Genomic DNA, 13,602 nt, shown 5'->3' on the forward strand with positions numbered 1-13,602 from the left:
CTATTAAAGAAACTTCCAGTCTGGGTTCTGTTTCATGAAGATTTGTCACAGTATCAAATGCACAATTTCTATAACAAGTTTACTATGAGCCAATCAAATCAAACGATTTCAGTAGCTGTAGAGTGTTATTGCAAGTTTGTTTTTATTATAACAAGTTTTATGAAACAGGCCCCAGGTTTGGTTTCGTTTAATCCATTGAGAACTATGCCTGAGATAGCATGGGCTGGGATCTATGTTATTCTGAAACAGAGTCATTGATTGGGTTAATGAATCCAAACAATCATTCTTGATGGATGATCCAACCCTTTGGGATCTTATTTAGTCTCTTTGTGATATGGGGGCCCATTTTGTAAAGACTTATTATTATGGTTGCTTTGCTATTATTGTAACTATCAAAGTAACATTGATTTTGATTTGCTGCCGAGCCCTGTTGCCATGGTTTTGCTGCCGAGCCCTGTTGCCATGGTAGTGTCAATAAGGGTGAAATTACCACACATGTATGTTCTTTATGAAATAGGTCATGATGAGGATTTCAAAGCAGTAGATGAGAGTTAAGCTGTCATTTGAATGTATTTAATGTATTCATTTATATAAGTATATTCAATGAATGTATTCAATTATTTGAATGTATTCATTGATATGAATGTATTCAATAATTTGAATGTATTCATTTACAGGTTGAGGGAGATGGCGAAGCAGAACCAGAGCATAGTATGATTGACTATGATGAAGATCTCACTGCTGTAGATGAAAGAACAGAGTCTGAAATGAGACAAGTAGAGGTCAAGCATCGGGTCACTTTTCATCAACTGAAGGAGGAAATTCTTGGCAGTGTAAGTTGCTCTCACCAGTTGAGTTGTTTGCACCGCTTGGCAATTCATCTCTTGGAATTAATGTACTAGTAAATCTAGTCATACTTTATATTGCTGTTGTATGTTGTAACACATAACATTGCATTTTCTTTGTGGTACACACACCATACAGCAGCCTACACCCTCTGAATAAGCTACTTGGCTATGCCTGTGAGTTGATAATGTTACATTATTCTGACATATTTTCAAGAATCTGAATTTTGATCATTGCAAACCCTTGGTTTCATATTTTTCATGGTGAATTCACTACACACTCTTCCATGAACTGCTATTTCTTTCCCTTTTTTGAGCAAAATCATCCCTTTTATTCAACTAAAATGGGTCCGTAGCCCTATAAAAAAATATCTGTACTTTCTCTTTGTCATGGTACAGTTGGTTGGTATGGAGCTGTTCAAAGCTTTCTTGGCTGGGACTCTGGGAGAGGATATGCTTAATTTCTGGTTGGATTGTGAGATGTACCGTGACAATGTACAGAGCATGGAGGGAGGTGCTGATATCAAAAGGACAAGGCTTTTCAGGTAAGAACTCACACATTTTGGTCATTTCATGGAATAACTGCATGTACTTTCAATTAGATCATGTAATCTACAAATGTTATTTATTTCTAGGAAATAACACAACATTTAGGAGTTCACCTGCAATTTTGTTTTTCAGTATTTCATGTTCTCCATGAGATATGGTCATCCATTGTCATGATTATTATTTAGACACTACACAAGATTTTTTACGGGCAATTTACTGATTAAATTGTATGAATGTAATGTACTTAATTCTGATTATCTGAGATTGTTAGCCTGCAAGAACAAATTGTGATGCAAACAGTAATTTCTCTTTTGACATCACAATGAAAGGACACACATAATGTGTAATTATCAAGAGTAACCTTGGAAAATGCACCTATTGCACATTGATGCTCTTGCAGGCAGAGTGAAATACTATATTTATATACATCTTTTGCAAAAGCATCTGATTTTTATTTAATGATGGTATTTCGATAAGTAACCTACAAAATCGGAATACAATGTTTTGGGATTTTAAGAAGACCACTGCAACAGAATTGTTGCCTCAAAAACCCTCCTTCGATGATATAAGTAATTTTATTCTTGTCGTTGCAGAGACATCCAAGACAAGTACCGGTTCAAGCTGACACCAGATGCCCAGAAACAAATCAAGCAAGCCCAGGGGAACATTGGTCTGAGTGAATCAGTTTTTACAAGGACTCAGTACGATGTACTCAGAAGGCTCAGGTCATATTGGGTAGCCAGGTTTCTCATACATCAGGAAAGGACAGGAGAATACAGGTTTGGGACTGAAGAATTTTTGAGCTTGCAATAGACTTTAAAACGAAAAGAGTAGTCAAAATCAGATTTAGCAAGCACAAGGGAACATTGGTCTTAGTGAATCGGTCTTTACCAGGACAGAGTATGATGTACTCAGAAGGCTGAGGTCCCATTGGGTAGCTAGGTTTCTCATACATCAGGAAAGGACAGGAGAATATAGGTACAGGTGTATGGGACTGAAGAAGGGTTTTAGTCTTACCGTGAGCTTCAAACAATGATATGAATATGACAAATGAAGATATAAGATTATTTATGATAAAGTCGTCAATGAATGGTGTTTTTTAGTAAAAATATTTTATTTTATTTGATAAAAAAGAACCCTAATTCCTTTTTAGTATCTTATTTTTTCCAGGTATAAAAAGTGTCTTTAAAGTAACTAACCATTTAGAGCCATCTGAAATTGAGAAAGGAGAAATAGAAAAATTAGCAAAATGAGAGATAGAGAGGGAGAGAGAGAGAGAGGGGGTATTTCATGAGAAGAGTATCTTGATGCATCAAATAATCCTTGTTTCTTTCATGATTGCTTGTAGCTATGATCGACTGAGAGAGCGCCACCAACGGATGATGGAGGATGCCAAGAAACCAATGGATACCTTCCTCCCATCAATATCCCTGGTCAACTCCTTACCTGTCAGGCCTTCATCCTGCTTCCGATTGGCTACTACCCAGAAGGACTGGTCTATCGTTGCCCATGGAGGGCGCCGTATGGAGGAGTACATCCGGCCGGGACATCTCATGACGTTGGACGACACCAAGTATATACCAAGGCCGATGTCGGCAAGGTTTCACGTGGGGCTGGCCTGTGATAGAGATGCAGGAAGACCTTTTCAGAGATATCTTGAAAAGTGAGTGCTATGTTCAGGAGTACAGTGATGGTTATCATAATGATTTAAAAAATGATAATAATGATGAATGCAAAAATGGCTATGATGATGACGATGATAATAATAATGGTGGAAATGATTATGCTTAAATGACAATCGTGATAATGGTATTAGTTTCAATTAATCAAAAGAAAATTAGAACTCTGTGACATAAAACAAGAAAAATATTTGATTTATGTGCTGAGTTGAAAAGTGAAAAAAAAATGCATACTTTTTGGAAGAAAAATGTATTTTTTGCTATGGTCTGTTCTGTTTTTCTCCTTCAGTCATTCTGACCGGCTTCTTCTAGCAAATCTTCTCTTCTGGCAAGATGTATCTGACTACGTCCTAGCTGAGGACAGATCAGCTGACCGTTTGCTTCTCATGGGTCAAGCATGGTCAATCTTCAATAAATACATCATGGATGATGGAATATGGAACATTGGTGAGACTTGATTATCCATTTCTACTGAGATCTGATATTTCATATCTCTTCCTTACCAAAATCAATTACAAAAATTCTATTACAAATTTGCTGTTTGCATGGTTTCAGTAACTTGTAACTTCAGCTTGTTTGTGATTACAAGATTAATAATTCAATTTCAATTCAATTCTTTATTCCATTCAAAACATAATACAAAGTAATATAAAGTACTACAAACCATGTACAATTTTACAGAAGAGCATTCTTACTTCGTAAAACAAACAAAACAAAATAAAACATGATTCAAAGCTTCATTCATTTATTTCTTCATATAAAACTGAATGGTTTTAAATTCCAGATGAAATATTGTATCATTGATATTTCTTTATCTAAATACATAGGGATTTTTAAGTTGAAATGTTTAGAACTTATTTACCGTGAGTCTGTATTCATGTTGATGTCAATTCTAGTGCCATTTTTCCCATATTGATTGTATAGTAGGATAATTCAAGTTAGAACTGTCTAGTGGTCTTTTAAACAGAATGAATGAATCGCTGGAGGATGTTTTTTTGTTTAACCAAATTATTTCAACTTGTCTCATTGTTTTGTCTTGTATCAAATAAAGATCTACCTCCAGGAGAAAGGGACTTCATCCATAGCACTCTTCTCTTGACCAGTGACTTTGCCGAAGCTGCAACGTTTGACCGGGCCAAAGAACACGCAGTCCACATGCTTCAGAGAGAATGGCTCCACTTCTTGAAGGAAGACCTCAAAGTGTTTCTAGAGTAAGAAAGGCTTGTGCCAATTTAATAAAAGTAATCAGACTATCACAATTGTGACAGCTGTTAAAAGCATCTGAAGTTGTTACAGGGTTGCAGGATATTTTGATGCTAAGTATTGATTTGAAACAAAACACTTTAATACACTTTTTGTACATGTGCTGACATTATTTTTGTCCTCAAACCAACTCACATTAAAGTTTTGTTTCAAATTGTAGGCTATCTAGTATCAAAATAAATCAAAATCAAAATATCTTCGATGTAAAGATGATATTGGGTCAAGATATTCACCTCTCAAATGTTGCAAAAAAATAGAGGTTTTGATATGTTTAAAGCAAGAAACCTGTCTTTGAAGGCTCTTTCATTAAGGTAATGTCATAAAATATTTTACCCATTACCCTCATCTTACTCACTAGGGTCACAGGAAAAGTTTTATGATAATTCAACCTCAATTGCCCCCGCCCTTCAAATGTTGCACCTGTTCTAGATGTTACCTTGAGTTAAAAGGAAAGTTATGTTTACAATAATCCGTGGTGGTACCGAAAAATCATAGATTATCTTTCTTGTTTAGATAGTCCAGAAAGTGCACCTGCTTATAACAATCACTTTTTCATCTCCCTTGGGTAGTCTTCACAAACAGGTTTCCCGGTATTACTGCTGGTGATAGTCAACAACTTAAACAAAATCATGCAGCTCAAATATGCACATATGATGAATCCTATGATGAGTCAGTGGCAATCCTTTTGAAGATGCAGGACCAGGGGCCCGTTGCAGAAAGAGTTGCGTTTAAACGCAAGTCAAAAAATCAAACGCAAGTCTCAAATGCGCGCTGTTGATTGGTTGAAAATCAAGTTACGCATGATTTTTAGAGTTGCGATTGATTGCAACTCTTTCTGCAACGGGCTCCAGATATGACTATTGGTATTGTTTATTTTTTTTCTTACAGCTGCAGAGCCAGACCCGAGGATCGTATCTTGTCAGCGAGCTCTCACCGATCATCCTACTCAGAGAGGTCTGCTGTAGCAAGACAGGAATCGCTTCTGGGAAAACTGTAAGTAGGAACAGGCATCAAACCCATGTAGTCTAGCAAAAAAGTTCAAGGGGAGTGTTTCACAACAATGAACAATGTTTCACAACAGTGAACAATGTTTCACAAGAATGACAGAAATCATGCTTAAGTGACTAACATGCACTTGTTATTTAATGCATAATTTCATTGATGAATATGCAGTAGTGCATGTCGCTTCAGCATGATCTGACCAACATGATGGTGTCCCAACACGTTACCTCACGTAACTGGGAATCGAATGCTATTTTTTGTCAGATTTAAATCTTTGTGAAACATTGCCTTGCTGTAATATGTTGTTTCTTACAAAGCATCACAGGCATGTCTTCACAATAAACAAGAAAAAAATTGCTTGATGATTCTATATTAGTCTGTTTTGTTGTATTACTAAACATCTGTTCTCACTCAGTCATATAATCATCCAGTATATAATGTTTCCTCCTAATGGGCATAAATATCAGGTTTTTTTATGAAGTGGTATTCCATATATGGTGCTCTAATCTCTTGATATGTTAATTTCTCCCTTTGAGAAAAAGGATCTGATTTATTTTGTATTAATTCTATTTCTTACCTATCATTTACAATATTCCTTCACTATATAAACAAGTTCTTGCTCATTTCTTTCTTATGTTTTCCTAGTCAACAAATAAAAATCATTATTTTTCACCAGCTGATGTGCTATGAATGTCTCTTGATAAGTTATGTATTACTATCATATGGTAGGAATATTCCTTGATGTTTATGAATATCACAGATATTTTGATATACATCTTTTAATAGTCATTTAATGTGATTTTGTAGACATGAAAGTTATATTTTGACCGTTTCATATTTACTGCATGCTTCAAAGGCCTTCTGTACATGTAGCCCCAGCTACTCGTCGATATAAGCCCAGGTAAAACGTTTGCTGTGGTTTATTGTGATTTTGGCAAAATCAAGCAAGAAGCTTGTCACTTGTTTGTAATTTATGTTTTACCATGAGAACACTCAAAGGAGACTTTTTGGGATAAAGTATTTTGTAATGGCTCGATATCAATATCTCTTATCTATTTTTTACCTGAAGATCTTTAAATTTTGTGTTTTTATTGAAATGTGCATACAAAATTGAAATAATAAAAAATATATTTTTTCATATCATTATGTATTTTATCTTTTCTTTATATGTGTTCTTTCATATTTTATTCTTTTTAATTGGAAATGGGATACATGTATGTGTACAAAAAAACTTCAGGATGAAAATAGTGAAAGAAATACGCAGTTGATTTATTGATCAACATGTCACATGTATTTGTCTTGTTATTGTATTTGCGGCATATTTTTCGTTTGGTTGTGTTTTCCCTTTATGCTTCTCCCAAGTGGGTTAGTTTACTTCTTTTGGAATTTGCTTCTTTCTTGTTCAGTGATTGAGTTGTTTTTTTCCTTATGGCAAAAGGGACATTTTCATTGAGTTTTCATTGATTTTGTAAATATTGAGTCTGAACTTAATCTATATGTCGGGATGTTTTATGCGGTTATTTCTATGTCGGTTTTGTCTTATTTCACAATGATTGAAAAGTATCCCTTTCTGTTTATATTTTTTGGCTTATCAAAAAACACTTTCAATTCGATTAAAAATTGTTTATCAAATTGCAAGTTATTTGTCATACACTAATATGGCTCATTAATCCACTTTCATGAGAAATGAAGGCGGACGACTCTTCCATCATATAAATATGACCATTCCACTCCAATGGATGATGTTATTTTATACTGAAGTCTTTAATTGTTCTGTATGGTTAAGCTAGAGTTTGATTAAACATTACTAGTGGACGTTGGTTTGAGAGCTGGTTTACATTTGCCATATCACCTTTTTTCCCTTGTGGTTTCCCTTTGCAATATCACTTTGTTTTCCTTCATGGGTTTCCTAGCGATGAGAGTAGTGAGACAAGCATTGAATCCAGCGATAATGACAGGTGATAAAACAGTGTACTGAGGAACACCATTGTCCAACAGATTTGACTGACAAGCTGTGATCAATTACAATATTTCCAATATTAAGCAATTAACTCTTCATGCGTTACGTTCGCATTATTGCACATCCGTAGGCGTGTTTCGTTTGCATTTTTGCACAACCACACATTTCCCATAGACGTCCCCTGTCCCATTGTTTTTCAAACAATTGCATGCCTTGGAGTGTGCCTTGGCTTATAGATGTACCATGAATATTCATCTCATTTTTGTTTATCCTACTGGGGTTCCTTGATATATTCTGTTTCAAACACCACTTTATTGTATCTTTACTAGTAACCCCACTGATCTCTATACTATAGTACAGAGATCAGTGGTAACCCCCCAAAAATCAATACATCCTGATCACAGCCAGGAAGTTCATTGAAAAAGGAGAAGAGAAAATCAATAAAACCCTACTCACAAACAATACGATGGCCAGGTTTATTTTTAGGAGTCTGTGACTCATGGCACGAATGTGAATGAGACCCTTTCAATGGAGTACAGTACCTTGACCAGGCAAAAATTTACTCTCTTTTATTTTCCACTATATGGGCTATTTTTATCAGATTATCATGATTTTGGTATCAATACAAAGCTTATGTAAATGAACAGTCCAAGTGGATAAATAAAATCATGCCACTAACACTGAAGAGTTAAGATAAAACTTTGCTGTTTACCCACCTTATTTTAACTGAAATAAAGCTGTACCGTCTCCAAAATTGATTCAAGAGATATATGTCTCATTGAGTTAATACACACAAAAATATATTCCCTTGATTCTAATTTGGGCAGAGATAGGAATATGTCTTCAGTAACTGAGAATAACATTTTCCTAGTCCAGTTAATCTAACTATGATATCAAATATCATGCAAACATCACTTAATAATATTATAAAAAAAACAAAAATATTCAAAACTGAAGACAAGCTTTTTTTCAGAAAGAAATCCAAAAGTTGTAGAGATGAAAATCATTAACAAAAGTTAATTGCCTTGGGGTTGCCTTTTATTGAAAAGTTGTAATTGATTACAAAATGAGCTAAGTTTCAGGTTGCCAGAGGAGATCCTTTTGAAGTGAATCACATTTTGCACTAGTACATTAGTACATCAGGGCACCGTCTTACAAAGAGTTACGATTGATCGAATTAATCATAACTCTATGGAAATCCATCATTGTCATAATTTTTCTACAGGAAGTTTGCAAAACGTCCTTTGTAAACAAAGGAAAACACACCAAATTGTCAAGAAATCAATGACTTTGTGGTTGTACATTCATATCTAGAAACATTTTGAACAAACATGCATTTCATATGTTGACTTTGCTGGTTTTCCATAGTTGCGATTGATTGGATCAATCGTAACTCTTTGTAAGACGAGCCCCAGATGATGATCCACACATTGTTGTACAAAGTACATTTGTTATACAACTTCACTCTAATTAATGCAACATTTTTTCCTTGTTAACAACCTAGATTTGAACATGAATTCATTTAATTTTTATATTTTCTTCCCCTATAATTTTGTTTTATCATAACTTTTATTTGTTATTTTAGATTTTAACAATCACATAGCTTTACATGACTTTTTTCACCTGAATGATAATATATTTCTGTTTTTCTTGTTCGTATTAGCATCAATAGTCTTTAATTTACTTTGTAGTATTAATTATTGTTGCAAAGAAATATGAAGTGCTTAATTTTGTCAAATGTCTGGATGCAAGTGAAATGTACATGTTCCTGACAATATGTTTTACATTAGCATTTCACTATTGCTCTAACATGTACAGTAATACAGTAATGATAATTATGAGCATTACTATGGTGATTTAAATATTTTGCCCTATCTGTATTTATGACTGGTGATTTGCATCCATGACCATTCCTGGTTTCGAGATCTCATAAAACAAATATATATTGCTTAATTCAGGCATTAGGCATTCTCAACATTTGGTACAGTTACATGTAATCTAGACATCTCAGTTAACTTTGACTATCACATTTGAAGTTAGGACTACTCAAAAGGTAACTTGTGTTGAAAACTATTACCATTGCCCTCATTGATATGTAGGCTATCATTTGTATAGAATATATAACTTTCCTATTGTTTGTATTAACGTCACCCTTATATGATTTAATAAACAGATTCAGCTTCAATTTTCACTTGATTTTTTTAATGTTCTTGAAAAACAAAACAAATATTATTTCTTTTGTTGTACCTTTGAAATTGATCACAATTTATATTAATGCAACTTCAGTTTACATATTAATCCTCCTATTACTATTTTTCACTTTTTCACATGACCTTATTAACATGATCACTTTTAATAATAAAGAGCACTAGAATATCATTATTTTAAAAGCACCACTAGTTAAAAATTTCATTCTGATTATCTGTATCAAATTGATAATTATTGGCATGAAATAAGTCTGACTGATTTTTTTTAACATGTTACACATGAGCCTCTCACATTTTGAATGGAATTAGATTACCAAAGCACCCATAATTTTATGAAACCTCCTTGTGAATCAAAATTCACATTCATTTCTATGTACATGTAGCTACCCCTCTGTATCAGACTATTTGTGCCTTTATTGGGTAAGTACTTGGAAGTTTTAGCATGCGCATTATGATGTGAACAGTAGATGAGGCATGTGATTCAAAGTCGCTAGCTCAGCAAGTTAGCAACCCATGTGCCCAGTACTCAAGTTGGTCTGGAGCAACCTCTGGAGAGCAAACCATGGAGCAAAAAGGTGTCATATCTTTAAACATTTGACCTAGATTTCTTGTAACTTTATCTCACACTGCAAGAAACCCTGTGATCTTAAAAAAAAATCTCTGTGGAAGTTGTACTAATTTTTCTTTCACACTGGAAAAAGTGGTATTTTTTTATTGAGTAGATATATTATAGTTTCCCAATTTAAAAAAAATGTTATTTTTTGTTTTTAAATTGGTCTGTAAATAACAAATGATCTTCCTGCAGTGATCCTGAGGAAGCAGCAGCTGCTGCTGCCTTGAAGAAGAAAAACAAAAAAGGCGGCAAGGCCAGCAAAGAGGATGGAACCAGTCAGGCAGACAAAGAAGCCCTACGGAAACAACGTGAGGCCAAGAAGAAGAAGCAGATCGCCATGCAGCGGAAGCTGGTCCGACAGGCCAGGGCCAGGCAGCAGGCGGCCCAGAAGGGCGCCAAGGCCAACAAGCAGGGGGTGAAGTTTGAAGGAAAGGATGGGAAGGATCAAGGGAAAGCGGGAGCAGCTGGAGGAGATGGCAAAGGAGACAAGAAGCCAGAGGATGAGAAGGAGGCTACTTTCAAAAAGATGTTCAAGAACAAGAGGTAATTATGGAAATCTTTTTTCAGGAACAGAGATTTTTTAAAACTTTAGTTCATGCTAAATTGCACTTTGTATTAAGCCCTATAACAATTTATGGGGCTCTTTTGCAACCTATAATGGCTATTATTTTCTTCAAAGAGGTAGAATAGCCCCCCCCCCCATGAAAGGGGACTGTTTTACATGTAGTTCAGATAATTTTATAGAATTACTCTGAAGTAAGTGGATCCATGATCTTCTAAAAGTGGAAAAATCAAGAGTTAACAATATTGAATTGATAAATAATGGGAATTGACACACTTTTATTTTTTTTTCTTATCAGTGTATTAAAATAAAGACCAAAGTCTTAAAAAGATTTATGGCAGATTTTCTTCTTTGACATTTGGTTAGTACAGTAAGGAGGGGGATGTATATAGTTATAAAATATCTTTCCTGCAATTTCTTTTCCCTTTTTTCTTTTCAGTGTAATGAATCTGTTCCGAACCTACGTCCAAGATTTTGAGAGTAAGGACGTGAACAACATGGTCCAGATGTACTTTGATGTTGATGTATGCTACCGTATCCCTGAAACCCATGCTGACAAACGAACATCCATTTCCAAACAGATTTACAACAATTTCTTTGATCCAAACTCCAAAAGGTAAGACCATTATCATCACTTGTGTAAATGATTTGTTGTGTTATTTCTTCACACATATTATTTGCATGTAAACACTGCATTAAAAAAGAGAATATGTTTATTTGTTCAGATTTCAAGGAATGAAATTCATTGAGAAAAAATAAACTTATTGTCCACATGCTATTCTAATCATTTGTTGTATTCAAATAAATCAGACATTAATAAAGAAAAAGGAAATAAACATAAAGCTATAATTTTACAGGTTTAAACAAAAATTATCTTCAATATACGAAGTACAGACTTGTCTAGATTTGGGGAATTAAAAATTTGTCTATAGATCCCATGATAAATCTATAGAAGTGTATTGACTTTCAGGGAGTTAGCCAATGTACTGATTAACAATTAGATACAGTCAAACCTCCCTATAAAGACCATACAAGGGAGAAAAGAAGGGGTCTTTATGACCAGGTGATCTTTATGGACAGGTTTCTGTTATACATGCTGCAATGAATAGAATCATCAAGGGAAACCAAAATGGTCCTAATTGACGGGCAGTCCCTCAGGCATATTATACTGTACTATGTTATGATGCAATTAATTTTCCATTACCTGTATTTAGAAGTTATTTTGAAGTTGTATTGAATAATTTGTATCAGAATCATTTCATCATTAATACTATTGTTACTGTGATTCATTAATAGCAGTCACCATACAAGGGCAAAAGGAAGGTAAAGTGTTATGTGGTGCAAGATAAACTCACTTTTCATGAAGTATTGGTTGCACATTGGTGGAAGTTTCATGGAGATATTGTAGTGTAAAGTGGTATTCCTATGTATATTTAGGAGGAGTACTGTTGTCCATTGGTGTGTTCAGAGGATTTTTAAACATACAGGAATATTGTTAGCAGATAATAAATGGATTATAAATCCATGGTGAGAAATTAACCCCTGAAACCTAGAAGGCAATGAACGAAACATGAGAGATGTTACTAATGACGAGGAGAGAAGACTTGAATCAACTGTTAGAAATAATTGATTATTAGATACTGTTTTTTGACATGGGCTCAGATATTCTCTATGTACAAGTACATCTAATCTTATATATTTTTGGACATTTAGATTGGCCTAACTCATGATTTTACATTGTTTTTAAGTTAAAAACATTAAAAAACGCAATTTTGTTTTTAAGATAAAAAACATAATCCTGTTTAAACATAACATGGTAAGAAATATAGCCATTCGAAGAATCAGAAGTTAAAACAGAATGATTCCATTCCAGATATTTGGTAAGAATTTTCTCTATTTTAAAAATAAACTATGTTAATGTTACAGATTGGTATTTTCAACTTACACCTTTGTACTGTTTCCAGGTAACTAATGAGATTGTTCATTCTAAAAATGTCCAATTATAACTATAAGGAAGGGGAGCTGGTACATCACCTGTTAATGATGTACATTATAAAATGGATATACTAAAAAAAAGTGTCAGATCACAGATCAGTGAAATCTAATTAACCCTAGAAACCATATTTGTTATCATACCTATTTGTAAAGTGGAAATTCAACAATTGTTATAAATATAGTTCCACTGTATCTTGTCACCTGTATCAAATATCAACTTTTTCTTTCCTTTTTTTTCTTTCCTTTTTTTTGTATCATATTTGTTCTTAAGTACAGAACATCACACTAACTGATTCTAATTCATCTTGAAATAATACCATCAAAGGTAGAACTATTTCTCATTAAACCTAAAATGCCCAGTTAGATCCTTTGTCGTGAAACTTGGTATCAATGAAAAAGTGATTTTATTCTTTCAAAGATTTACTGTCAGCCATTCAAATGGTTCAAATTGATTAGCTTGTAACTGCACCTTGTTTCAGGCCTGGGGGGCGTTTCATGAAAGGACTTGTCAGACGTTTTATCCGACAAGTCCCATTTTATCCGACAGTTACCATAGGAACAGTGCCTATCAGCCAATCAAAATCATGGAGAGATGTCAGATCTGACCACTTGTCGGATGAAAATATTGATGAAACACTCCCCTGGGTGCCTTGAAATAGATTCCTCAATTAATTAATATTTTTTGTTTAGTAGAACCATCAGTTATTATCATGTGGCAAATTACTAGAGGCCATAAAAGTGATCAAATTCGTGGGGGATCCTGAACCAGGTGCTGGGCCCTGTTTCATAAAGGACTTGCAACCGTTGTAACTTTGCCATTATGACAACTGCCATGGTAACCTTTATCATGATTGGCTGCCGAGCCCTGTTACCATGGTAGTTTCCATTATGGCAAAGTTACAAAAGTTGCAAGTCCTTTATGAAATG

General features: G+C 34.3%; 1 protein-coding gene across 13 annotated transcripts in view; it reads left to right on the forward strand.

Moving 5' to 3' along the window:
* The window catches only part of LOC121418690, a 38,182-nt gene that overhangs the window by 5,682 nt on the left and 18,898 nt on the right, over positions 1–13,602 (forward strand). For 7 of the 13 annotated variants that reach the window (XM_041612678.1, XM_041612682.1, XM_041612688.1 and 4 more), the window contains exons 8-19: positions 678–833; positions 1,245–1,390; positions 1,988–2,173; positions 2,743–3,057; positions 3,363–3,520; positions 4,125–4,284; positions 5,225–5,329; positions 6,195–6,239; positions 7,252–7,296; positions 10,311–10,661; positions 11,120–11,296; positions 11,977–12,003. In XM_041612678.1, the coding sequence (XP_041468612.1) occupies positions 678–833; positions 1,245–1,390; positions 1,988–2,173; positions 2,743–3,057; positions 3,363–3,520; positions 4,125–4,284; positions 5,225–5,329; positions 6,195–6,239; positions 7,252–7,296; positions 10,311–10,661; positions 11,120–11,296; positions 11,977–12,003 (1,871 nt within the window). The remainder of the gene's footprint in view (positions 1–677; positions 834–1,244; positions 1,391–1,987; positions 2,174–2,742; positions 3,058–3,362; positions 3,521–4,124; positions 4,285–5,224; positions 5,330–6,194; positions 6,240–7,251; positions 7,297–10,310; positions 10,662–11,119; positions 11,297–11,976; positions 12,004–13,602) is intronic. The other 6 variants (XM_041612680.1, XM_041612683.1, XM_041612684.1 and 3 more) reach the window with 6 other exon arrangements.

This window comes from Lytechinus variegatus, chromosome 7 (assembly GCF_018143015.1).
Source record: "Lytechinus variegatus isolate NC3 chromosome 7, Lvar_3.0, whole genome shotgun sequence".
NCBI classification, from domain to species: Eukaryota; Metazoa; Echinodermata; class Echinoidea; order Temnopleuroida; family Toxopneustidae; genus Lytechinus; species Lytechinus variegatus.